The sequence below is a fragment of the Sinohyriopsis cumingii genome, chromosome 16 (assembly GCF_028554795.1).
Source record: "Sinohyriopsis cumingii isolate HCF-2022 chromosome 16, ASM2855479v2, whole genome shotgun sequence".
NCBI lineage: Eukaryota > Metazoa > Mollusca > Bivalvia > Unionida > Unionidae > Sinohyriopsis > Sinohyriopsis cumingii.
Window position 1 is genome coordinate 35783660 of NC_142976.1, and position 27270 is coordinate 35810929.

A 27270-nucleotide genomic window follows, 5' to 3' on the forward strand; every position below is an offset into this window, starting at 1 on the left:
TCCCAAATGAATTCCAGTCGTCTTGGATGTCTTGATAAAACGCAATGATCCAATCTAGAATGTTTATGAATGAGTTCACAATCCAAAGAAATGTATCATTCCACACTGTAATGAGCACGTTTTAATTCCAGTGAATAGAAAAATAATTCCTCTTGAATTTTATCTGATTTAAAGAACACAGCTGTAAACTCTGATCACAAAAACTGATTCCCACAGACTGATATAAAACAGGAATGAATAACTTTTGTATCAAATCCCTATTTATACACAGCATTAGTTGATCTATGTCGTAAACGATATGAAGCAAGCCAACGGAATAAACCTAGCTAATTGTAAACAAGACTGACCTTGAACTCAATTGCTATGCAAACATCCAGTTTACAATCATAGATAAACTATAGCTATATAAACATGTGTTTTATATCTTATAATCATATAAATGAAGTATACATAATAGTACTGTTTTAAAGGAAATTGTTTGTTCCTTAGATTATTGGGGCTATGGTGTGATTGACCGTGTGTGTTGTCGTGCACACCGTGTTGTACTAGACAATGTGTATTGCGGTGCACACCGTATTGTACTAGACAGTGTGTATTGTGGTGCACACCGTATTGTACTAGACAGTGTGTATTGCGGTGCACACCGTGTTGTACTAGACAGTGTGTATTGCGGTGCACACCGTGATGTACTAGACAGTGCGTATTGTGGTGCACACCGTGTTGTACTAGACAGTGTATTGTGGTGCACACCGTGTTGTACTAGACAGTGTGTATTGTGGTGCACACCGTGTTGTACTAGACAGTGTGTATTGCGGTGCACACCGTGTTGTACTGGACAGTGTGTATTGCGGTACACATCGTGATGTACTAGACAGTGTGTATTGTGGTGCACACCGTGTTGTACTAGACAGTGTGTATTGTGGTGCACACCGTGTTGTACTAGACAGTGTGTATTGCGGTGCACACCGTGTTGTACTAGACAGTGTGTATTGCGGTACACACCGTGATGTACTAGACAGTGTGTATTGTGGTGCACACCGTGTTGTACTAGACTGTGTATTGCGGTGCAGTCTGTACTGAGTCGCTGATGTTATCCTAGCAGTGAAATCTGGTACTCACAGTTGCTATGGTTACATTTCAGTCTCTCCCACCACCCACTCAAAAAATACTGGATAAATTATTAATAGTAGGAAGTACATTTTGATTAAAATTTATTTTGGATTTAGACACATTGACCGTTCAAGACTAAAAAGTACAATGTACGGAATATTTAGGGAATGTAATTGCATATCGAGTCTTGTTCTATAGGGATGTGAAAATAATGTTTCAATATGCTTACTCCTAGCACACACAAGTAAGATAACAAAAGAAAATATACTCTCAGGTTTATATGACAAAAGGCATTTACCACTATGGCAATATTTACAGGTGTTAAGATATATTTTATGAAGATGTTATGTACGAAAAATTTTGACACTGTCAGAGATGAGAGAATTTTGCCCCCATCTTAATTTAGAAAACACTTTTACTCTCATCATAAACTTGTTGCTGGAAATGGATGCGGTTCCTCACTATAATTTTGCATATGGTCATTCTTGCTATACACAAACTTGCTTTGACTATAGAGGAGACCGTTTAGTCTTCACTTAATCATGTCATATAACTCAATATATAACAAATGTAATGTGGGATCGGTCTATTATGAGCAAAACAAAATGTTCCCAATGACACACCATTGACTGAAGTAGCTTTAAGTGTACTCTTCAGGATAGATAATGGACGTCGTCATAGAATGTGTCTCCTAAAACCAACAAATATGTATCCGAAAAAGCAAACAGAAAACATAAAATTGCCATAGCCTAAACGATGACATTTTGTTTAAATTGTTAAATTAAAAAAGAGATGACTTTTTATATCAAAGTTACGTATATATTTTGCTTGTGTCCCAGATACGAGTAACTGTGAAAAGAAACTTGCAATATGTTTCGATGTTGCGTAAAATGTCTTTCCTAGAAAATAAGACCTAAATTAAAGGGCTCTTTTTGCCCTGCCAAAAGTATTGAAGGGACGTATAGTGTTGCCCTGGTTTACATTCATTTGTCGCACTTTGATTAAGGTTTATTTAAGTTTCTGAGTCATAATTGACTGCAGGGCCTTGCAAAGAGATGAAGTCGGGTGATGTTCTTTGAATATCTTTCTAGTTACTTGTTATTTTGGCAATAATTTATGTATATTAGCTAATGTTGGAAATAGACTATGCTCACTAAAAATGTATGAAATACAAGCTAAATGCTCTCCCTACGTACCCATGATAAAATTGCCATTTAGAATAAGGCCATGCCATAATGACAAAAAGGGGGGAAAAGATAATATTGATACCTGCAAAATCATTTTTTCTTCTTCTAGATTGATGTATTCTTTAATACTTCTGAAAGTCAAAGAATATATTTGAATCGTCTTACTCACTATGAATAGATAATAAAAGCCATCTGTTATAATTCATTAAATGTGTCTGATGGCGTCATTCTGAGAAAGGGCAGCATACAATTCACTTTCGGTTTCAAATCTCAATGCCAATACTGAATATTATTATACAGCTTTCAATGTTTTACTCAAGAAAGAACAAGAATTTTACCATTATTTCCTAGAAGCAGAAAACCATACTCTCGTTTTCTGAGTCCGTATCAACATCCTCTCAAACGAGGCTGGTACTTCCTTTACGTTTGTGTTTCACGGTTACATCTGAACAAACGTGTGTAACTGTGCCATAGCCTCACTTTATATGCAAAAAGGAAATGTATTACATCCTTTGTAACAAATCTGTATCATCGTGTTGCAAAAATACGCCCAATATCGTTGCAGATAACTGTCAAAATAATGCTATTATAATTCTCTTGCCATGTCCCAATCAGAGCCTCTCACATCGCCTTTAGCCTGGACTCGGAGATCTTTCGTATTCGTGTTTCTAACAGTAATTGTAGTGAAAATAAATGTTTCACGTACTTCATTCATACACTGTGAAATGCGAGTGCATAACAGCTGATCAATATTTTAATTTACAATGAAGTTCGCATTATACTAAAGTTGAAATTTCAAGCAATTTACTTTGGGTTTTTTTCAGTTAAGCATAACAAATTTGTTAAATTGTCTGAAAATTGTTTAGGTGTATAAAAAATGTAGCATCATCAGAGCGCCTTGATGTCAACATACATAAAACTCAAGTCTTATAATAATCCGGAATTTCCTATGCTGGTAACTCGACGTACTCTAGCAATGAAAATCGTATTATAACAATGTTACGTTTCTTTTTTAATGCAGTAAATTGACAGTTATAAAGTAAATTAAAATGATATTTATAATGCCATTATGAACCATTACTTCAATCAATATGAAGTTTTACAAGTATGTAAACCTATTACACTGACTTCAGATTCGCGTCGGTTATTGTGATGTTCACTGGGTCACAAAACTTCATATTAACCTTGAGAAGGTCTACATATAATTGAGCAATGTAAGACTCATTATTTGACTAAGAAAATTTCAAACTCGCAATAATTAATGAATTTGCAACATCTCGTGGATTTCTTGCTCTTACTGTCACCAGTACAACTTACACTTTCACCAATGTATGTACAACTTATACTGTCACCAAAGTTTGTACAACTTATACTGTCACCAATGTTTGTACAACTTACACTTTCACCAATGTTTGTTCAACTTATACTGTCACCAATGTTTGTACAACTTACACTTTCACCAATGTTTGTACAACTTATACTGTCACCAATGTTTGTACAACTTTCACCAATGTTTGTACAACTTATACTGTCACCAATGTTTGTACAACTTATACTGTCACCAATGTTTGTACAACTTATACTGTCACCAGTGTTTGTACAACTTATACTGTCACCAATGTTTGTACAACTTATACTGTCACCAATGTTTGTACAACTTACACTTTCACCAATGTTTTTACAACTTACACTTTCACCAATGTTTGTACAACTTATACTGTCACCAATGTTTGTACAACTTATACTGTCACCAATGTTTGTACAACTTACACTTTCACCAATGTTTGTACAACTTATACTGTCACCAATGTTTGTACAACTTATACTGTCACCAATGTTTGTACAGCTTACACTTTCACCAATGTTTGTACAACTTATACTGTCACCAATGTTTGTACAACTTATACTGTCACCAATGTTTGTACAACTTATACTGTCACCAGTGTTTGTACAACTTATACTGTCACCAATGTTTGTACAACTTATACTGTCACCAATGTTTGTACAACTTACATTTTCACCAATGTTTGTACAACTTACACTTTCACCAATGTTTGTACAACTTATACTGTCACCAATGTTTGTACAACTTATACTGTCACCAATGTTTGTACAACTTACACTTTCACCAATGTTTGTACAACTTATACTGTCACCAATGTTTGTACAACTTATACTGTCACCAATGTTTGTACAACTTACACTTTCACCAATGTTTGTACAACTTATACTGTCACCAATGTTTGTACAACTTACACTGTCACCAGTGTTTGTACAACTTATACTGTCACCAGTGTTTGTACAACTTATACTGTCACCAATGTTTGTACAACTTACACTTTCACCAATGTTTGTACAACTTATACTGTCACCAATGTTTGTACAACTTACACTGTCACCAGTGTTTGTACAACTTATACTGTCACCAGTGTTTGTACAACTTATACTGTCACCAATGTTTGTACAACTTATACTGTCACCAATGTTTGTACAACTTACACTTTCACCAATGTTTGTACAACTTATACTGTCACCAATGTTTGTACAACTTATGCTGTCACCAGTGTTTGTACAACTTATACTGTCAACAGTGTTTGTACAACTTATACTGTCACCAATGTTTGTACAACTTATACTGTCACCAATGTTTGTACAACTTACACTTTCACCAATGTTTGTACAACTTATACTGTCACCAATGTTTGTACAACTTATACTGTCACCAGTGTTTGTACAACTTATACTGTCACCAATGTTTGTACAACTTATACTGTCACCAATGTTTGTACAACTTATACTGTCACCAATGTTTGTACAACTTACACTTTCACCAATGTTTGTACAACTTATACTGTCACCAATGTTTGTACAACTTATACTGTCACCAATGTTTGTACAACTTACACTTTCACCAATGTTTGTACAACTTATACTGTCACCAATGTTTGTACAACTTATACTGTCACCAATGTTTGTACAACTTTCACCAATGTTTGTACAACTTATACTGTCACCAATGTTTGTACAACTTATACTGTCACCAATGTTTGTACAACTTATACTGTCACCAGTGTTTGTACAACTTATACTGTCACCAATGTTTGTACAACTTATACTGTCACCAATGTTTGTACAACTTACACTTTCACCAATGTTTGTACAACTTATACTGTCACCAATGTTTGTACAACTTACACTTTCACCAATGTTTGTACAACTTATACTGTCACCAATGTTTGTACAACTTATACTGTCACCAATGTTTGTACAACTTATGTCACCAGTGTTTGTACAACTTATACTGTCACCAATGTTTGTACAACTTATACTGTCACCAATGTTTGTACAACTTATACTGTCACCAATGTTTGTACAACTTATAATGTCACCAGTGTTTGTACAACTTATACTGTCACCAATGTTTGTACAACTTATACTGTCACCAATGTTTGTACAACTTATACTATCACCAATGTTTGTACAACTTACACTTTCACCAATGTTTGTACAACTTATACTGTCACCAATGTTTGTACAACTTACACTTTCACCAATGTTTGTACAACTTATACTGTCACCAATGTTTGTACAACTTACACTTTCACCAATGTTTGTACAACTTATACTGTCACCAATGTTTGTACAACTTATAAAAAAAAAGACGAGAAGATGACAAGAACAGCTTAATGAAAACTATAGAAGTATAGGAGGAGAAAAGAAAAATGCAATATATTAATTACAACTTTTATTAAGTACATGCAGGCACACTTACAAAGAGCATGAGAAAAGAAAAATGCAATATATTAATTACAACTTTTATTAAGTACATGCAGGCACACTTACAAAGAGCATGAGTATTTACTCAGTTGCTAGTAAGAATTACGTAGAAAAATCAGCCAGCTATAACCTTTGTATTGCTAGTTGTTGGGGGGTTGGGGGTTCAGTTTGTAATTCATTACTGGAAGTAAATGGTTCAAAAATTAAACTGGTACATGTGCCAAACTTGTATGTCTTTTTATTGATAACAGCTAATCATAGTCCAACCAGTCTAATGCACTCTTTACAAACGTTTTTTTTTGAAAAATAGTAATTTTAAAAAGGAATAGAGATTTTTTTGTATAGGTAGTTTTATATTTGTATTCTTTTATGCAATAGATGTTAACTTCTAGACTTTTACTAACGGCATGTTTTAATTACATGACCATGATGTAAACTAGCTACCAGCACATTATGTCAGTCCAAAAAAAGATATTTAATGAATCCAGTTATTCATTTAAGATGGTGGTCCGGACAATTATTTCCGTAACCTGGTATGGATCGCAGTTCGATGCAGGGCGGCGGTCCTCTAAATAGCCCCTCTTTTCCTCTCCTACATGGCGTGGAATTCTGATACTCGCGCCACGATTCGCCACACCAGCCGTGAAATCAGTGATTTTGGAAGTTTCGTGGTGCCCTGTGAGGCGCCTTGCATTATCAAGTCCACCCTTAGGGTCATAGTACTTAATATGGATATCATGCCGCTTGGATAACTTTTGGATAGCCTCTTCGATATATCTAAAAGAAGAAGGGAAAAATAAGATAAGACAATGATGATGACAATAATGTATTATAGTTAAAGAAGCTATATAATAAGACAACAAGCAGATGATTAATAATTATTAATTAGATTGGTAATTATATATTAATATCTGTCAAATACAGGCTTGAGCCTCAGGAGTCCTATAAAACAGTGTCAGGTACAAGCTGATAGATAGTCGTGTAACAATTTTAATTTACCAGTGCTTCCGCCAATTATACTCTGAAGATCCAAATAAAAAAGTTTCTTCTCTACAATACAGAGTGAAAATTGAAAAGACTCTTACAGTAATGTGAATTAGGTCCCAAATAATCCTAAATGTCATATCACGAGTTCTAAAAAGTATAATGTTCCGAATGAATTCTGATAGTCTTAAAAGTACCTATGTAACAAAATGATGCAGTCCAGAATGTTTCTTAATGAGTTCACAATACTCCAGATGTAGTGTTTACATCCAGAAAGTCAATGAGCTCTTTAGTGATTCCGACGAATATTTTAAATTAATAACTCCTCTCGAATTATATCTGAAAGAGTTATCTAAAACAGGATTGAATTATTTGTTAATCAAGTCCCTATTTATATACGTTTTCACTTGAGCTATATCGTACTAAAATGTTAAGATTCGAAAAGCAGAAACACCTTAAGTAATTGAACTCTCCATTTTAATCCTTTGAAAACTGAAAATGACTCCGAATGCATAGCATAGTTTGCATTCGGATCCTGCTGTAATGAAACTGAGGTTGATACTCACATCATCCGATACATACTGGTTGCTTAAATAAAACAGATTCTCGCTAGCATAAGTATTTCCGGATTCAGTTTAAACAAAATACTACACATGTACGGACAATTACTGGTTTCGCAGGTAAAGAGCAAACAAATATGACAACATCCGGTGTATTGTTAAAGTCGTCGAATACGGAAATGAATCTGAGAAATTATCGCTTATAAATGTGATAAAAAAATTAAATCTTAGGTAAATACCAACTTTCATCATCATCATCATCATCATCATCATCATCATCATAATAATAACGAGGACTTTGTATAGCGCCTAATCTTTAGAAGCTCTAAGCGCTTTACAACATTAGACAACACCTATGATTACAAACACAAACACCATGAAATTAGAAAACATAGAAAAAGGCAAACTGAGGATATTTAAGGTATTTAAAGTAGGAAACATTATTAGATATTTAAGTTTGTTCTTGCAGTCGAAATAAGTTTTGAGAGCACTCTTGAATGTGATCACTGTGTCTTTGTGTCTAAGTTCAGTGGGTAATTCATTCACGTTGCTGGGCCCTGGTATGCAAAAGTACGGTGTCCATATGAATTTGTTTTCATAGCGGGAATAATGAGTATACGATTGTCAGAAGAGGAGCGTAAGTATCTTGCTGGTGTTTACACATGGGTGAGGTCGGATAGGTATGTTGGACTAGAGTCCGTCAGTGAAACGTAGCACAGAGAACAAATTATGTGTTTGATTCTGGATCGAATAGATAGTCATTGAAGGGTACAGAGCAGCGGGGAGGTGTGCTCTGATCGTGATACTCTAAGAATGATCCGAACAGCTGTGTTTTGAACTTTTTGAAGTTTTTGGAGTAGATATTGAGATGAACCAGACTGAACTGAGTTACAATAGCCCAGTCTTGAAAGTTCTAATGAACACACAAGTGTTTTAGTGACATCAGCTGAAAGGTATTTGCGAATGGAGCTGATTTAATTTTTTTATCACATTTATAAGCGATAATTGCAGCCTTGCATATGTTCATGACATGTTGGTGCAATGTGAGAGTACTGACCAGAGTAACACCTAGGTTTCGTACTGATTGTTTGAATTTAATGTTGGTGTTGCTGATATTTATTGCTTGAGGTAAAGGATGTGAATGAGAAGTCTTTGTGTTGTAATCAGAATGGGCTCAATTTTATCATCATTCATCTGCAGCTTGTTACATGTCATCCATGATTTCACATCAGAAATGCACCTCTCTACACCTTGGATGGTAGCATCAACTTCGGTTGGGTGGCTAGATTTGTATATTTGGGTGTCATCAGCGTACAACTGGTGAGACAATGGATGATGATCTATGACACTTGAGAGCGGCTGAGTGTATAGAATGCAAATAAAAAAACAGGGTCTGTCAGTTTGCTTCCCTTGAATGTTCTGCCTCTTTACATTTGTGCTGGTCTGAATGTGAATAGAGGTGGTTTGGTTTCTATCATGCCATCATTACAATGTGTGGGTTAAGCATTCGACTCCTTCCCAGATCGGACAATTACTTCTAAAAGTGGAACAACAATTTTAGGTAAAGAATTGGATGTATCTGTGCTTTCTGTTTCAGTGCACATGTATATATGACGTGTACAGCACTAACACACATATCACATACGTAAATCACCTCGTTACGGTGGCGCTATACAGTTTCGCATTTTGCATAGGGTTAGGAATTTAAAGAAAAAGAATGTCCTCGGCTTTCCTCACTGGTTATACTGGCTATTTAAAAAAGACCTTGTATATCTTAGGTATAATGCAAAGAACCTTTAATTCCCTTTATTTTGGTGTATGATTGATGGGTGTACTATGGGTTATAGAGTATACAGCTTGGCCTTACTTCAAATATACACCTTTCAAAAAAGTGCTAGCTCTACTTGGTCATTTTCACTTCCTGAACTTCAGAGGTCAATTGTATAAAAAAGAGCCGATAACTTTTTTTACATTTTATATATTTGGTAATTCATTCATTGCACTTTCAGAAGCTGGTATTGTCTAGTCTGGCAAAATTCATTTTCCCTATTTTAATAGCTGCTATGTATAGTGTACTTTAGACTCATTCAGACTGATTTTTTAACACAAGGGAGCAGTCATTTTAGTTAGCAGTGTGCTTAAATCATGTAAAATTTCCAAAAGTACAATATCCAAAAGAAATATCATCCACATTACATTAATGTAGCATAGAGGTATGCAAACGTTCTCTCCACTGTGCATGTTTTAAATGTGAACTACTTCACCTTACATACGTCACTCTCTCAAAAGTACATATTATCTGGTGAGCGCCACCATAAAGAACATGTAGGTATTATTTTTTTATGATTTAATTATGTTTATATGGCTGAAACATTTAAGTCGCAAGCATCAAAACAATCCTTATGAATAATTCTCCTGCCTTTTTCCCCACAGAACAGTATTTATGAGTGTCAGAGTCTCTAACAAGTCCAGCCTACCCCCCCCCCATGATAAAAGTGAGCTATTTTAAGAATGCACATTACATTTTGTAAACATAGCAACCAATGTTATGCTGAATGATAGGAACATGAAACTAGCCAGAATTATTTCTGAGATATCAACAATGAATTTTACAATTAGAAAAGAGAGGTAACTCATCAGCTTCATAAAGGTCAAAGGTCAAAGTGTAAAATATTTGCCTATTGTTTAATATGGAAGAAGCGAATTCACTTTCTCATCATTTATTTTTTTATTTCATTGCAAATAAATGAAAAGAAACATTTTCACCATATATTTCTGTCACTTATTGCAACAGTTTTAAATTTAAGTTGACTCTATTCCTGTATTCTAAGTCTTCTAATTTCCCCATAATTAAGGTCACTACTCACACAAACATACCTCATGGCAAATTATGTAAGCAAGAGAAAAACGATCATAATTAGCTTATTTTCATGCTTAAATGCAATATGAATGTACCATTTTATTCAGAACATCATACATAATTATATGAAAATAAAAAAAAATAATTGCAAACATTTTTTTATTTTCTTTAAGGTGGCGCTATACAGTTTCGCATTTTGCATAGAGTTAGGAATTTAAAGAAAAAGAATGTCCTCGGCTTTCCTCACTGGTTATACTGGCTATTTAAAAAAGACCTTGTATATCTTAGGTATAATGCAAAGAACCTTTAATTCCCTTTATTTTGGTGTATGATTGATGGGTGTACTATGGGTTATAGAGTATACAGCTTGGCCTTACTTCAAATATGCACCTTTCAAAAAAGTGCTAGCTCTACTTGGTCATTTTCACTTCCTGAACTTCAGAGGTCAATTGTATAAAAAAGAGCCGATAACTTTTTTTACATTTTATATATTTGGTAATTCATTCATTGCACTTTCAGAAGCTGGTATTGTCTAGTCTGGCAAAATTCATTTTCCCTATTTTAATAGCTGCTATGTATAGTGTACTTTAGACTCATTCAGACTGATTTTTTAACACAAGGGAGCAGTCATTTTAGTTAGCAGTGTGCTTAAATCAGGTAAAATTTCCAAAAGTACAATATCCAAAAGAAATATCATCCACATTACATTAATGTAGCATAGAGGTATGCAAACGTTCTCTCCACTGTGCATGTTTTAAATGCGAACTACTTCACCTTACATACGTCACTCTCTCAAAAGTACATATTATCTGGTGAGCGCCACCTACAAGTGCTGTTTCGAATCCTCGCCATGTTAGAACGGACCGATACAATTTCAAATGAGTTTTACAATTTTACCCTACTGGCTGGTAATCTAGATTAAATTGTTAAAATTCACGCAGTCCTTGCGTGCTGATTCTTGTTTTCATTAGGTTATTTCAGGTGGAATATAAATACAACTATCGTATATGCAAGTGTAGATGATACAGAATTGTAAACCAAAAATCTGTACTCACACAGCTGTGTGACATATAAACACACGTGTTTGACATTAGATAGTTTCTAGTTTATTTTCTTTTCTTTTTTTCAATAACGTACCATGTATATAATATGAACATTTATAGAGAGCTAACAATTTCAGTTACAGTGTTGCTTTCAACTTTATATGGGATAAAATCAACGAATATACTTAAGTCTGATAGCTTGTGAAATGCATCGAACAATATCATTAGACCATATTTGTTGGAAAATGGCGTGAAGCCGATGGATCTCATGAAAACAGAAAAGGAAGAGCGGAAGTTAACAGCTTCGTGGGATTTCTCCTACTCTCAATGGTCTGAAATTCAGGGCTAATGAAACCCACTCATCCTATCGTGCTGACCGGGTGAAACTTGACTGTGCCGAGGAAATCTTTGCTAATTCTCGTCCATAAGCTGAGAAGATGCAGATATTCACTTTTAGAATAAATCGGAATACAGTCTCTATCCTTACCAAACGCAGTATTCAACATTGCTTAATGTTTAGCGTGCGTCAAATATATATTGTTTTCATCTGTTTCACCGACTTGTTAATCCAGAACATGTCACAAAGTTTGTTCTTTCTTACAGTCACCTGACGCAAACTTGGTACTAAAACTGGGTTTAAATCAGGAACAAATTACGTTTGAAGTGAATAAAGCAGGTTAAAAACCATTCTAATAATACATACTCCATTATGCAAATATGTAATGCTTAAAGACTTTTATCCTAGGTATGTAATGATACAAAGCTTGTATCCTCAACATGTACAGATACAAGGTTTGTATCCTAAACATGCAATGATACAAGACTAGTATCCTAAACATGTAATGATACAAGGTCTGTAACACGTTTGGATAATCTAGACACTTTTCTTCATTTGAACAATTGTTCCTTTTCCACGAATTAACGCACAATTTTACGAAATTAACTTTCGATAAATTAGGAGACAGATAAAATGTCAAAATGTGTTGTGTTTTTTTTCTCCAGCATTACATTACTCTTGTCTCAGGTCGACAGTATTTTCAAGACCGCACAGCTTTATTGACACATTGTAACGCCAAAACGAAAAGACCAGCAGTTATTTATGTTATTATGCCTCTGTATTTCTCACGTATCTGTCTCTCCCTCTGTATGTTTGTCTATTTCACACTTATATCTGTATGACAGGGATGAGTATCTGTTAAAACTCACTCGTTTTAAGGACGAGTGCACATAAAAAATTTCCTCAAGCCCTAAACATGCTACTAAAAATAGTAAGTATAAAAAGTGTATCATTTAGACCAATGCCAGGAAAGGAATTTCGTGCATCTATAAATAGTTTTCACGGTGACATACAAATGACGTACCTGCCCTTATTATATAGAGGAAACGATCATAGAAAAAAAATTGCAAACACTCTTAACGACAACCTAATGTAAACTAACACTCCTTATTGTCTCGCCTGTGTATGCATCTAGTCATAGGTATCACCTTTTTGGCGTGGACGACAACGTCAAAAGTGTTAGAAGTGTGCATTAAAGCTTTTGAAAGGTCACTTCAGAAACACCATAGAGTTGATTGCAAACGAGATATAATTTCCCACGGAAAACATCTGAATTAATTAGGCATTCGACGGAGATACACCGGCCCACGTTACACATCTGAATTAATTAGGCATTCTACAAAGCACGATCATTCAATATTTTCTTTCTGAATACACCAAACATTATAACGTTCGCATGGAACACTGTTGTACCCATATATACTCTGCCAGGTTACGGAAGGTATTCTTTGCCAAACGGGCAAAAAAGGAATGACGCAGATAATAAGGTCCAGATGGAATGTATCGTATCAAGTTACTAACTAGTGGGATAGCATTGCACATAGGTTATTTTAAAATTGTTATTGAAATTAAGGATACATATCCTGTAACCTGCTTGATACCATTTGTATCATTCAGTGTATCGACATTCACTGGAACTGACAGTATTTATTATATTCGTTATATCCACATATACTGCAACTGCCAGATATTATTTGTTGTAATTCAGTTTATCGACATTAACTGGAACCGACATATATTTATATAATTCAGTACGTCTACATTCGAGTATCGGAAATTCATTCGGTGCATTCGATTCTTTTGGACTTGAATATAACCTTTTAGGATTTATTTGGATTCATTTCAAAATACTGAAAGTTTCTCTGAAATTTTCATATTTTAACTTTCATTTGTTGTACTACTTCTCGGACCTGATAACAAACTAAGCACATATGTTTGTATCTGCCTATGAATTGTGCGGCACACGTACATATAAAATTCAGCGTCACATTAAACATCCAAAATTTCGATGTAATTGTATGAAGAATTCCGAATGATCCTGAGAGCTCTTCAGCATCCTTCCCCTTAGGGCAACTCAGGTCACCAACCTGGTCGTTGAGAGCACGAGAGTTGTTGAAGTAGCTTAATAAACGTTGCCTGTAATACTTGTACAAGTGATGTGAAATCGATATACTTGTACTTACTTTATACCCCCTGTCTCTCTCATCTGCTTGGTGCTATAGTTGGTGTGAGCTCCTGCGCCATTCCAGTCCCCAGGTATCGGTTTAGGGTCAAAGGACACAACCACCCCGAACTCTTCCGCCACATGGTGTAGGATGTAACGCGCCACCCACAGCTGGTCTCCCATATCGATCCCCTCGCATGGTCCTACCTGGAACTCCCACTGGAAAAAGGAGTAGATCGATACGTTTAGGTAGGTAGGTAGGTAGTTAGTTCGAGTATAGTTCATTTTCAGATACAATTTTTCGCTGATCAAACCTATCCAATAGCCATTTCCGGTATGGTCATGCGCATTTGACGTAGGGATACTCGAGTGACCTACACTTCTTACACGAATAGAACAGTTGTCATTATAGATCGCTGCAGACAATAGTAAACAATAATATGCCAACCCACAAGTATAAGAGTTGAAATGTACTTTTTCATCAAGTATTTTTTAACAATAAATGAGTATCTATTACTTTATGTTACTGCATTGTGACTCTCATCTTAACCCTCCCTCTTATGACTACATGGTAATGAATACTCCGACATGTAGCATCATATCCCACCCAGTCACATTATCCTGACACCAGGCCGACCAATCCTAACGCTAACCTCTTAATGCTGAGAGCCAAGTTATGTAGCTGTTAATACCATTGTTATGTCTCTGGTATGACTCAGCTGTGTTTCGAACGAACGAGCCCCCGCATCCGAGGCGGACTCTCTAACCACTAGACCACCGGTGCGGTCACTGCACTGTTGTAAATTCGTTCAAAAATATCACAAAACTGAAATGGGTACACCATCGTACTTTGTGCTGATTAAAAAAGTATGTTAATGATCCATATTCAGAAGACTTCATTTGCAAACACGCTGATCTCAGCACTTCCACAATTTTTGAACTCGAATTGTTATTGTTTTCTGCTTGTTTTTGTTCGTTGTTTTGGGTTTTTTTTAGCATTTTTAAAAACATTAATGTCAGAGGTAAGACTGGCCCTTAGACGCAATCAAGTGCGTTGTTGTTGTTGTTGAGTTTAATTATAGTGGCGTGCGCACAATTGTGCATGTGCCACTTTTTTCTGACTGCACCGCAGTCTGCTAGTTGTTCCTGGGGAAGGGGATGGTGCCACCTCCCCCAGGCTTTTATGGATTCAAGGAACCCTGATAGTTTGGCCTCAATCTGTGGGTCCATAAAGGTCCCTACAGTTGAATGGTTGGCTGTCATTAGTGGGAAGGAGAGCTCGGGAACGGTCCTGCTTGCTTTACATCGCTGGTTTCTTGTTGCATTTGCCTTGTGTTTCTTGCGATTTTTTTTTTCCATTTTTTTTTTTTCTTCTTCAAAATGTTCTAAAAGGAGGGGGGAATGTTCTATGCTGTTTATAGAGGTTCTTAGTAGAAATCATGTATGAAGAGAGATTTTCAAGGTTATTATGGTATTACTAGTCGAGGTGTTTAGGGTGTGTTTCCTACGTTATGTTATTTATAAGTTTTTAGATATTACCTCTTTAAGTTATTTATTAATTAATGTTTTTAGAGATTGAATGTTATTTATACTTTATTTAGCAAGAGACCAGAGTCCTAGCCGATTACACGGTTCGTTAAGGACATCAAGGACCGGAATCCTAGCTGATTACTCGGTTCGTTAAGGACATCTAGGACATCCGATTTTGCGGTTTCCTTAGTTTTTTATAGGTGCTTCGTAAGTGAATTATTTATTAATACTTTTATAAAATTGAATGATATGTTATGGGTTTTTATGTGGTGGCTTCTAAATTTATTTAGCTAGTTACTGGGTCTTTTGGTTTTGTGGGGACAGCAATTATATTTTGTTCCTAAGTCCTGCTGAGTCTATGAATTGATTTATATTTTTATATGCTGATTGTTTATTTTTATTAAAGTCCATAAGTAACTCTGGGTATGTGTGTGGTGATCCAATATCTTTTTGGTTTTTGATAAATATTTGATGAAGTGCGTTAGAAAAATGAATATAAATGGAATAGATCTACTTTCAGTTTCTTTTAGTCCAATGACCACAATGCAAAACAAACACTAACCTCTTAATGCTGAACGCCTAGCGAAGCAACTGCTAGTGCCATTTTTTGCAAGTCTTTTTTATGACTCGGCTGGGGATCGAAACCAAGACCTTCCGCATCCGAGGCGGACACTCTAACCACTAGGCCACCGGAGCGGTTAAGGCAACTTGTCTAAATGGCAGCAAACAATGAACACCAAAGGCGGCACATCACAGATTAAGCAGATTCGTCAAAGATTTGCCATTTAGTTAATAAATTAAATGGGAATGAATGTGAATCCCAAAACTGCTTATGATACATTGGATTGGCTAAGAAATTTACTCTCTCTCTCTCTCTCTCTCTCTCTCTCTCTCTCTCTCTCTCTCTCTCTCTCTCTCTCTCCTTAGTTTGCTAAATCCTTGAACAAATATGGATAATAATGATGAGTTAACTCATCAACGGCCAGTACTATCAGCTATCAGCTATGTGTAACTCGTGTGGCTTCTCGGATTGGGCTTGGGATCTGATTACGTTGGCATTGGTTGTTGTTGTTGTTGAGTTTAATTATAGTGGCGTGCGCACAATTGTGCATGCGCCACTTTTTCTGACTGCACCGCAGCCTGTTAGTTGTTCCTGGGGAAGAGAATGGTGCCACCTCCCCCAGGCTTTTATGGGTTCAAGGAACCCTGATAGTTTGGCCTCAGTATGTGGGTCCATAAAGGTCCCTATTGTTGAATGGTTGGCTGTCATTAATGGGAAAGAGAGCCCGGGAACGGTCCTGGTTGCTTCACATCGCTGGTTTCTTGTTGCATTTGCCTGGTGTTTTTTTTTTTTTTTTTGTTTTTTTTTTTTTTGGGGGGGGCATTGATAATGTTGTGTTCACCTGTATGCATTCACCCACTATCAAATTAATTATATGCAACAAAGAGATTTGTAAGGCCTCATGTCTTTGCGAGTATATAGTTTTGAAGAGTCATCTAAATACACGTAGATTTGTACAAATTGTAATTCTGGTCACATACGAAATTCGTCCAGACACCCCTTTCCTTTCAGAAATGGATTATCCAAGTTTGTTAAGTCCTATCCAGGGCCGCGGACAGGGTAAAACAAATTCCGGGGGAGTCCGCCGTTGTTTCAATTTGTAATTCGTTGGGGCCTACTGGAAAATTTTTCCTAGGGCCCACAAATCCTGTCCGCTGTTCTGGTCCTCTATGGTGGTTTTTGTGCTCATATCTACTTTTCTCTTTTAGGCAGATTACTGAACTATTCACTCATGATTTTAAACACACTATTTCTGTGAAGGGTGTATATATGTCAAATCTTTAAAAATTTGTTTGAAACTATTATCACGAACATACACTATGTTAATGGCAATTGCTTAAAATCTGTCATACGTTGATTGCGCATGCGTTAAATATTGGAGTGGAAAAACCCAAATTCGACTTCCTTTAAAAGGTCTATAGGTTCATGTAGCTAGCTGGATGAAAAGATGGCAGGTGTGCTGGTGGATCACTAAGTACTCAAGAGAATTGCTAAGTACTGTATTTACTATCTAAATTAGTAAGCAGATTGATAGACTCGGTGGGTATGTGAGTAAGTAGGCTTTTCTGCTGGATTGAAGTGATGGAGGTAAAGGGTAGGTTTAAGAGATCGATATATTTATTATTCCATATTTCGACGTGTTTGCAGGTTGCAAATTGCACAGACAGAGAGACTGGTTCATATGTATATAGATTTAGTTGACTGACTTTTTGTCAACAGTTTGTTTCGCTTGATTATTAAGTAATACTAGTATATGGTATGTGAGTTCTCCGGTATGTGTGTGTGTGTGTGTGTGGATAGATAGTTGAAACTAACAAATGGGAACATGGATAATATATAATTATTATTTACCTAACACTTTTCGGAAATAATTACAACTATATAGTTTGAGAATGAAGAATGATTCTTCAAATTATTTGTACCAATCAAAATTCGACATTTCAAGGACAAATATGCAACAATACAATTATGTACTGAAACACATGGGCGCTAACACTTGCATTGTACTTCTTCCATCCTTGTTTGCTTGACTTTAAAACGCTTCCATTTCTGAAATATAAAGCTTTTACACAAAGTATCTTTTGATAGCAAAGAACTGTCGAACTTAAAAGTTCAGATTGAAGAGCATGTTGAGATTTTATTACATTTCTAGATTTATTTCCATAATTTATTTACCCGTTTGCATTATTATTATTATTATTATTATTACTAAATGTATGGTACAGCTCTGTGTCACCTATTAGGGTATGATAATAAAATGTCACGGTCTTATGATGGGGTCGAATTTCTGTCCAATATGTTTGCAATTCATATCCACTCACATCACCACCACCCCCATCTGTAAATCTTGACTTTTCGTGATCGGATGAGCAGACGTACCTGAGCAGGCATCACTTCCGCATTACATCCAGCGATTTTGACCCCGGCGTACAGACACGCCCTGTAGTGGGCTTCGACGATGTCCCTGGCATAGACTTTATTAGCTCCAACACCACAATAATATGGTCCTGGAAAATTTTTATTTTCTAAATCAATATATTTACAAGGGAAACATAAATCAATCAATCAATTAAACAATCAGTCCACGTGTCATTACACATTCATCCATCTTCGGATGTATGTTGTTGTTGTAGGGTTTAACGCCATTTTGCATCACAAGATAGGCTATACATGGCGGCCAGTATAAGTGGTGGAGGAAAAACCCGGGGAACCCCAAAAAGAACCACCAACCCACGAAGTTTCTCACATACTAGCATTGGTCGAATCCGAGACTCAAACCCACGCATACGGAGGTGAGATGCAGTGATCCATAACGGTGAGCGCCTTAGACCACTCGGTCACTCCGGCTCTGATGTACGTAAGTACATCTGTCTATACCGACGAACATACATACATACACACACACACGCACACACATACATGCATACATACATACATACATACATACATACATACATACATACATACATACATACATACATACGTTGCAAGGTCTTTTTCATTTTCTTTGTGATATTGGAACTCGGAATTTCAAAGGAAAAACACGAGGTGTAAATTGGATACCACGACCTAAGGCTTCATATGCGACTCCTCGAGTCCTCTCGGTCACAGGTACTGCACTAATTGCGTACATTTTATATCTGAAACATGCATTTAGCAAGTAAGCAGTTATAACTGACAATAGTATGAGGTTTAATTCGAATGGTATGAGGGTATGTGCTTTGTCTCGCAATATATTTCCATATATAGATGATAATTTAAATGGATCGAGTGAATAATGGATATATATCACTGAGTGGGTGACAAACTCAATATTTTCGCGAGTATTATTCTCACGTATCGCCCCTACTGCATACATTCATTATGAAAATTACAACAAATCAGGTTTTACCAGAAAACCACTCCCAACCCCAAAACCCCCACCCCACAAGTTAAAACTATAAATTGTCCGATGTATCTGAGCAGTCACTATTAAACGAATGTCCGACTTAAGACGAATACTCAAAAAGCAACCAGTATAAAACGAATGTCCGACTTAAGACGAATACTCAAAAGGCAGGCACTATTAAGCGAATGTCCGACTTAAGAAGAGTATTATAAATGTCCGACTTAAGAAGAATACTCAAAAAGCAGCCAGTTTTAAACGAATGTCAGACTTAAGACGAATACTCAAAAAGCAAGCACTATTAAACGAATGTCTGACTAAAGAAGAATACTCAAAAAAGCAGCCACTATAAAACGAATGTCCGACTTAAGAAGAATACTAAAAAAAGCAGGCACTATTAAACGAATGTCCGACTTTAGAAGGATGCTCAAGAAGCGGCACTATAAAACGACTGTCTCACTTAAGAAGGATGCTCAGAAAGCAGGCACTGTAAAACAATTGTCTGACTTAAAAAGGATGTTCAAAATACCGGCACTATAAAACAAATACCTGACTTAAGACGAATGCTGAAGAACCAGGCACTATAAAACAAATGTCTGACTCAAGAAGGATGCTCAAAAAGCCAGCACTGTAAGACAAATGTCTGACTTAAGAAGAATGCTCAAGAAACATGCACAATTAGACGAATGTCTGAATTAAGACGAATGATGATCATTCAGGCACTATAAAACGTATATCCGACTTAAGAAGGTTGCTAACGAATCAGGCACTATCAAATGAATGTCTGACTTAAGACGAATGCTCAAGAAGCAGGCACTATAAAACGAATGTCCGATTTAAGAAGGATGCTCAATAAGCATGCATCATTAGACGAATGTCTGTCTTAGGACGAATGGTCAAGAATCAGGCACTATGAAACGAATGTCTGACTTAAGACGAATGGTCAAGAAGCAGGCACTATGAAACCTATGTCTGACTTAAGAAGGATGCTCAAGAAGCATGCATCATTAGACGAATGTCTGTCTTACGACGAATGGTCAAGAATCAGGCACTATAAAACGAATGTCCGACTTAAGAAGGATGATAACAAATCGGGCACTATCAACTGAATGTCTGACTTAAGACGCATGCTCAAGAAGCAGGCACTATGAAACCTATGTCTGACTTAAGAAGGATTCTCAAAAAGCAGGCACTATAAAACGAATGTCTGATTTTAAGACGAATGCTAAAGACTCAGGCACTATGAAATGAATGTCTGAATTAAGAATGATGCTTAAGAAGCAGATAAGACCAACTTTTTAAATCAAGTTAATGTTAGTTCCTTTTCAGACAGTGCATTTTGTCTAAACACTGAGTTTTGACACTATTCCACTAGTCACACACACACACACACACACACCATCCTTAACTATTTATGCACAAGAAGCGGAAAGAGGACACGATACCACCAATACAAATAGAAAATTGTAGTGTACACTGTTCTCATCACATCACATCGGCCGGGTACACTTTTATGTTATTATGGTGAACCTTTCTCTTAATTTCTTAATTAAAGATGAGAAATGGGTCCTGTTTTGGCGGTCACTCACACTGTTCTCTTTACACCATTCCGCTCATATAATCAATCTCACTTGTATGAGGCTGAGAATAAAAGCACAATAAGAAAGTACTCTTTGTTGTATTAAAGTAGACTTAAATTCCCACTTTGATAAATTTGTATGTATTTTAATGGTCAGTAGACAATGAATAGGATACTGGATTTGATTGGTCATTGGCCAATAAATAGGGTTTAAGAAATGTTTATATACGTGATTGGACAGTAGTCAGTACATAGGATACTGTATTTGACTGGTCAATAGCCAGTACATAGACTTGAGAAATATCGAAGTAATTGACTGGTCAATACCCAATATATAGGTTGAGAAAAATGCCATGGTATTTTATTGGGCAATAGCTAATATATGGGATACTGTATTTTCAGTTCTCATCGGGTGTACGGATATACATCCTGAAATAGAATTCATATTTAAATATGCCCATGGTAAATAATGTCATTAGTAAGAGCGTGTTGGAAAAAAAAGTGTCCACTTGTCACTGTTAAGGACTTAGAACTGTCATAATGCTAAGTACTACGTGATGACTAAATTGTAGTCATCAAACGCCTTGGAAAAAGTGTCCACTTGTCACTGTTAAGGACTAAGAACTGTCATAATGCTAAGTACTACGTGATAACTAAATTGTAATCATCAAACGCCTTGTTACTACTTATAACTTGTTACTACTTATAACTGTCATACGGTTAGGTACTACTTTATGTTACTATTTATAACTGTCATACGGTTAGGTACTACTTTATGTTACTACTTATAACTGTCATACTGTTAGGTACTACTTTATGTTACTACTTATAACTGTTATACGGTTAGGTACTACTTTACGACTACACTGTAGGTCATTAAAAGCGGACCCTAACAAATAAAACGATTTGTTATTAAACAAAAAATGATACCAAAAAAAAAAACTACCAAACCGACTTTCAGAGGTACTAATTATAGTGTTATGAGAAACATTACCACAAAATCACTCACGTTTGGAACAGATGCTTCCTCACTACTAATTAATAGGTAATTCTTTGCTATCCCTGGACGCAAAAGAAGAGATTTTTTTAACGATCTCAGGTTGAGCAATAGAGTCCTATGTATGACAAAAATTTCTGTTTATACCTAAGTTGGTTATTTGTTTTTATTTCTTTAGCTTAGTACAAAAATGTCCTTAGAGACAATTAAATTAAATTTTGTTTTTTTCAAAATGTTCTAAAAAGGGGGTGTTCTATGCTGTTTATAGAGGTTGTTAGTAGAAATCATGTATCAAGAGAGATTTTCAAGGTTATTATGGTATTACTGGTCGAGGTGTTTAGGGTGTGCTTCCTACGTTATGTTATTTATAAGTTTTTAGATATTGCCTCTTCAAGTTATTTATTTATTAATGTTTTAGAGATTGAATGTTATTTATAGTTTATTTAGCAAGAGACCGGAGTCCTAGCCGATTACACGGTTCGTTAAGGACATCTAGGACCGGGGCCCCGAGTGGCCGAGTGGTCTAAAGCGCTCTCTGTTACGGATCACTGCCATCTCACCTGTCTGCGTGGGTTCGAGTCTAGGATTCGGCTAACGTGGGCATGTGAGGAAGCTCGCCAGTAGCTCTCGTGGGTCGGTGGTTCTTCCCGGGTTCTTCCTCCACCATTAATACTGGCCGCCATGCATAGCCTATCGTGTGCTGAAATATGGCGTTAAACCCCACAACAACAACAGCAACATCTAGGACCGGAGTCCTAGCTGATTACTCGGTTCGTTAAGGACATCTAGGACATCCGATTTGCGGTTTCCTTAGTTTTTTATAGGTTCGTAAGTGAATTATTTATTAATATTTTTATAAAATTGAATGATATCTTATGGGTTTTTATGTGGGCTTCTAAATTTATTTAGCTAGTTACTGGGTCTTTTGGTTTTGTGGGGATAGTAATTATATTTTTATAATATACGGTTACGTACACCTCTGTCTGCGTGGGTCTGAGTAACGGGTTCAGCCAATGTCGGTATGTGAGAAAGCTTGCCAGTAGCTTATCGTGGGTCGCTGGCTCTTTCCGGGGTTTTCCAGGGTTCTTCCTCCACCATTTATACTGGCCGCCATAAACACTACAACAACAACGACAAGAGATTGTCCCACATAGTATTGCGTGCAAAACAAAGCTCTTTCACTCAGACTGAACACCAGACAGTTTACAATAAATAAACTAACGAGGTTTCACAGTGGCAATACACATAGATACACATGTCTGTCTGTTAAACATGCATTGTTTGATTTGCCATATTTTAACCAATACAAGACCTCTGACAAAGGTCATTTTGAATTTAACTGAGAACTCATGTATGAATATTTCTACTTAGAATATTGACTTATTTTGAACCCATCCTGTCATATTTCGAATTTACAGATTATCAGTGTCAATACTGTCAGAATTTGATTGTAAAATAACAGATTCTTGCTTACCCTGTGGGCCCGGAAAACCATTCTTAGGCCAACCAAAGGGGTGGCCGTCCACATCTAGTAATGTGTATTCCTGTTCGATACCAAACCATGGCTCCGTAGCCTTGACTTTTTCCATAGCCAGATTACAGTCATGGCGCTTATTTGTGGCTGAAAATATATTTTAGAATCTTTATTACCTAACTTTTTTCTTTCTTTGCGATTTATGTTGTCCGTTTTCGCCTTACTCTTGTTGCTTTCTTCTATCTATCTATCTATCTATCTATCTATCTAATATCTATCTACGTATCTAGATATATCTCCAGCAAGCTAGCTAATTGATCTGTCCGTTTGTTCCCTAACTTGATACGCTCCTTTGTGGCTTGCGTTTATAAATAAATTCATACTGATTTCAGTTCATACGCTCTCCATTGATATAACTTGAGTTTAACTTGTCTTTATATCATCTATGTAATGTTTATAATAATCTTTATATTTCCATCTACTAGTCATAATGGGTTGCGTGGTAGTTCAGTTTGTGGAGCGTCAGACGGTTGCAGCTTCGAAATCCAAGTGTTGCAGCTTCGAAACCAGCACACACCAGTTAGGATAGGCTTCCTGTGTATGCCCTCTGGGATTTCATATAGCTCACATTTCCTGGGTATGCCCTTGGGGATTTCATTTAGCTCACATTTCCTGGGTATGCCCTTGGGGATTTCATTTAGTTCACATTTCCTGGGTATGCCCTCGGGGATTTCATTAGTTCACATTTCCTAGGTATGCCCTCGGGGATTTCATTAGCTCATATTTCCCGGGTATGCCTTCGGGGATTTCATTTAGCTCAAATTTCCTGGGTGTGCCCTCGGCGATTTCGTTTAGCTCACATTTCCTGGGTATGCCCTTGGGCATTTAATTTAGCTCACATTTCCTAGGTATGCCCTCAGGAATTTCATTAGCTCACATTTCCTGGGTATGCCCTCGGGGACTTCATTTAGCTCGCATTTCCTGGATATGCCCTCGGGGATTTCATTTAGCTCACATTTCCTGGGTGTGCCCACGGGGATTTCATTTAGCTCACATTTCCAGAGTATGCCCACGGGGATTTCATTTAGCTCACATTTCCTGGGTATTCCCTCGGGGATTTCATTAGCTCACATTTCCTGGGTATGCCCTCGTGGATTTCATTTAGCTCACATTTCCTGGGTATGCCCTCGTGGATTTCATTTAGCTCACATTTTCTGGGTGTGCCCTCGAGGATTTTATTAGCTCACATTTCCTGGGTATGCCCTCGTGGATTTCATTTAGCTCACATTTCCTGGGTATACCCTCGGGGATTTCATTAGCTCACATTTCCTGGGTATGCCCTCGGGGATTTCATTTAGCTCACAATACCTGGGCATGATATACTCAATAATGTTTAAAAATGCCGTCAAAACCAAAAAGAAACAAGCTTAATCACGGAGCTTTGTTTACAGCTGCTGGCTAATACTAAATCATAGCAATGTAGAAAGGGACACAGCTGCGATTATGCTTACGTTTATGTTACTAACATCGATAGCATCCCTTGTTCAACACTACAGCGACTAAACCTTCTAATGCAAGAGTCATCAAAATAGGGGACGTAACTCTGCTTACAACTTCGACAACGTGGAGGGAAGGGTTGAATGAAAGTATACTCGTAATATTTTCATTAGGAACGTTTTTTCTTTAGACATGACTCTCCATGTATATCCGATATTTACATTTTTATACACTCTACGTGTCTTTAACAATTTATATTCTTGTTTGACATTTACAAATCAACAATACTCCTTAAAGCTCGCTGGTCACAAATGAGATTTGGATGACCACCTGACAATGATTTACATATTGAAAACTGGTATTGGTTGGTCCTCCATTAAACATCTGTATTCAAATTCACATCTCAGTCGTGCCTCTTGTGACATTAAATTAGGGTGGCACCTCAGCGGTATATATGGAATAAAGCGTTCCTAGTTGGGGACTAAATTATTTCCTTAAATTCAAGTGAATCTAATTACCATCTGTAAAACTATTCACTTACCAACAGGCTTTTTCTCGTGGTTATAAACTTCGCAGAGAACAATTTTGTTTTTCCCGCGCCGGAAGGGGTCGTTGAAGAGGGCCACCGGATGTAAATAGAGGTCAGAGTTCACACCATCCGCCTGGTACGTGCTCGAGCCATCATAGTTCCATATAAGGCAGTCTAAAAATTTAATCATCGAATCTATTCATTTATGATTTTTTTCAAGACTTTTAAGAATAAATCTGTTATCGAAAGATTGATTTAATTAGATAAAACTTAAAATGTATCTTCCCATATAGGGAAAGAAAGAAAGAAAGAAAGAAAGAAAGAAAGAAAGAAAGGGTATTGAAGGGCCGATTGATAGTAAATGCACAAAGTCTTGATCTGTATCGGTTTTGTTTTTTTTTTCAACATTCAGCACGTTGTTTTTTTGTTGGGACAAAGAAGAATTCAGTCAAAAAAGAGATACAAGATCGACAAATAGTTAAACAGAAAGTATATTAAAGAATAGAAAGAAGGAAGCAAACAGTACCCTTGGGTTGGAAGAAGAGAAGGAAGGAAGAAAACAGTACCCTTGGGAGACTTTGGTTCATCATCCACCGTCTTGCACTTGCTCCTGATACCTTCTCCTGTACCGTCTATCCAAATGTATTCCAACATGAACTTGTCACTAGGCTGGGGTATGTCTGTGTACCATTTCAACACTCCCTTGTCCGTACAACCGGCAAAAGTCCGTGCCATCTTGACAGGGTCTTCACTTCTTGAAACTGCAGAAAAATATACATATCTGTACAAGTATTTGTATGTATTGTTTTCTTTATATGTCCAGAAAATACTTGAGCTTTTCGGAAGATATGAGAAAAGCTCTGATAATCTGTATTTCGGATCGGATAGATAGATACATAGATAGACATACATACATACATACATACATGCACCTAATTTATATATCAAGAATCTCTATCCTAACCGAATACACATTCCAGGAAAATTGCAAAATCCTGACCAATTATTTATATACGTTGTGAGAATAAATATTGTAAATTATATACACTTCGTATTAAGGGTCCATGAACCTGGTTTAAACTTATGTATTCATGCAAATTAGTCAAATCATAATTAAAACTAAAATTTCATGTTGCTGCTTCACGACGAATTTCATCCATCAGATATACCCTAGTGCCTCTAAAATTACTGTAACATAAATTTCGTACATCTTTTTATATTGATTCTATGTGATTTTGCTGCAGTGTCGTGTCCTTTTACACAATGCTTTATCAGCATTGCCTAAGATCTAACAAAAACCACTAGGTAAAACTCCTTAAAGTCCGCGTTGCCAAATCAAACCATAAATACTGTGTCTTTGATGCATACCGATAATTAATGTCATCTGAACGAAATCTAATCTCGTCAAAGAGAGAACGCTGCGCTTATGGGAATTGGGTACATTTTGTATGCTTCGTCTCTGCCATTGAAAATACAGGTCATGCATGCAATACTAAGATTATTTTGTTAGAGATTGTTGTCATAGATACGCATATAAAGAAGGTAAAGAAACAGAGCAATGTTCTGAGAGCATGGAAGTAGAGCATTATGCACTATGATAAAGTGTGTTATTGAATTGGCGATCGTTTATAATTAGGTCAGGAAACCAAACACGTGCACAGACAATGATACGTGTATGACTCACGCATGATGAAT

At 36.5% G+C, this 27270-nt stretch overlaps 1 protein-coding gene across 4 annotated transcripts in view; it reads right to left on the minus strand.

The window, feature by feature from the left end:
- Window positions 1-6027: 6027 nt before the first annotated feature.
- Window positions 6028-27270, minus strand: part of LOC149780205 (glutamine synthetase-like) — an 89429-nt gene continuing 68186 nt past the window's right edge. For 3 of the 4 annotated variants that reach the window (XM_089936961.1, XM_089936963.1, XM_089936962.1), the window contains exons 2-7: window positions 26142-26336; window positions 25588-25749; window positions 23550-23696; window positions 18494-18621; window positions 14042-14241; window positions 6028-6851 (exon numbers count right to left, since the gene is read on the minus strand). In XM_089936961.1, coding sequence (XP_089793087.1) covers window positions 6563-6851; window positions 14042-14241; window positions 18494-18621; window positions 23550-23696; window positions 25588-25749; window positions 26142-26310 — 1095 coding nt within the window. In that variant the 5' untranslated portion in view covers window positions 26311-26336 and the 3' untranslated portion in view covers window positions 6028-6562. Of the gene's footprint in view, window positions 6852-14037; window positions 14242-18493; window positions 18622-23549; window positions 23697-25587; window positions 25750-26141; window positions 26337-26783; window positions 26888-27270 lie in introns of those variants that run through there. The other variant, XM_089936964.1, reaches the window with a different exon arrangement.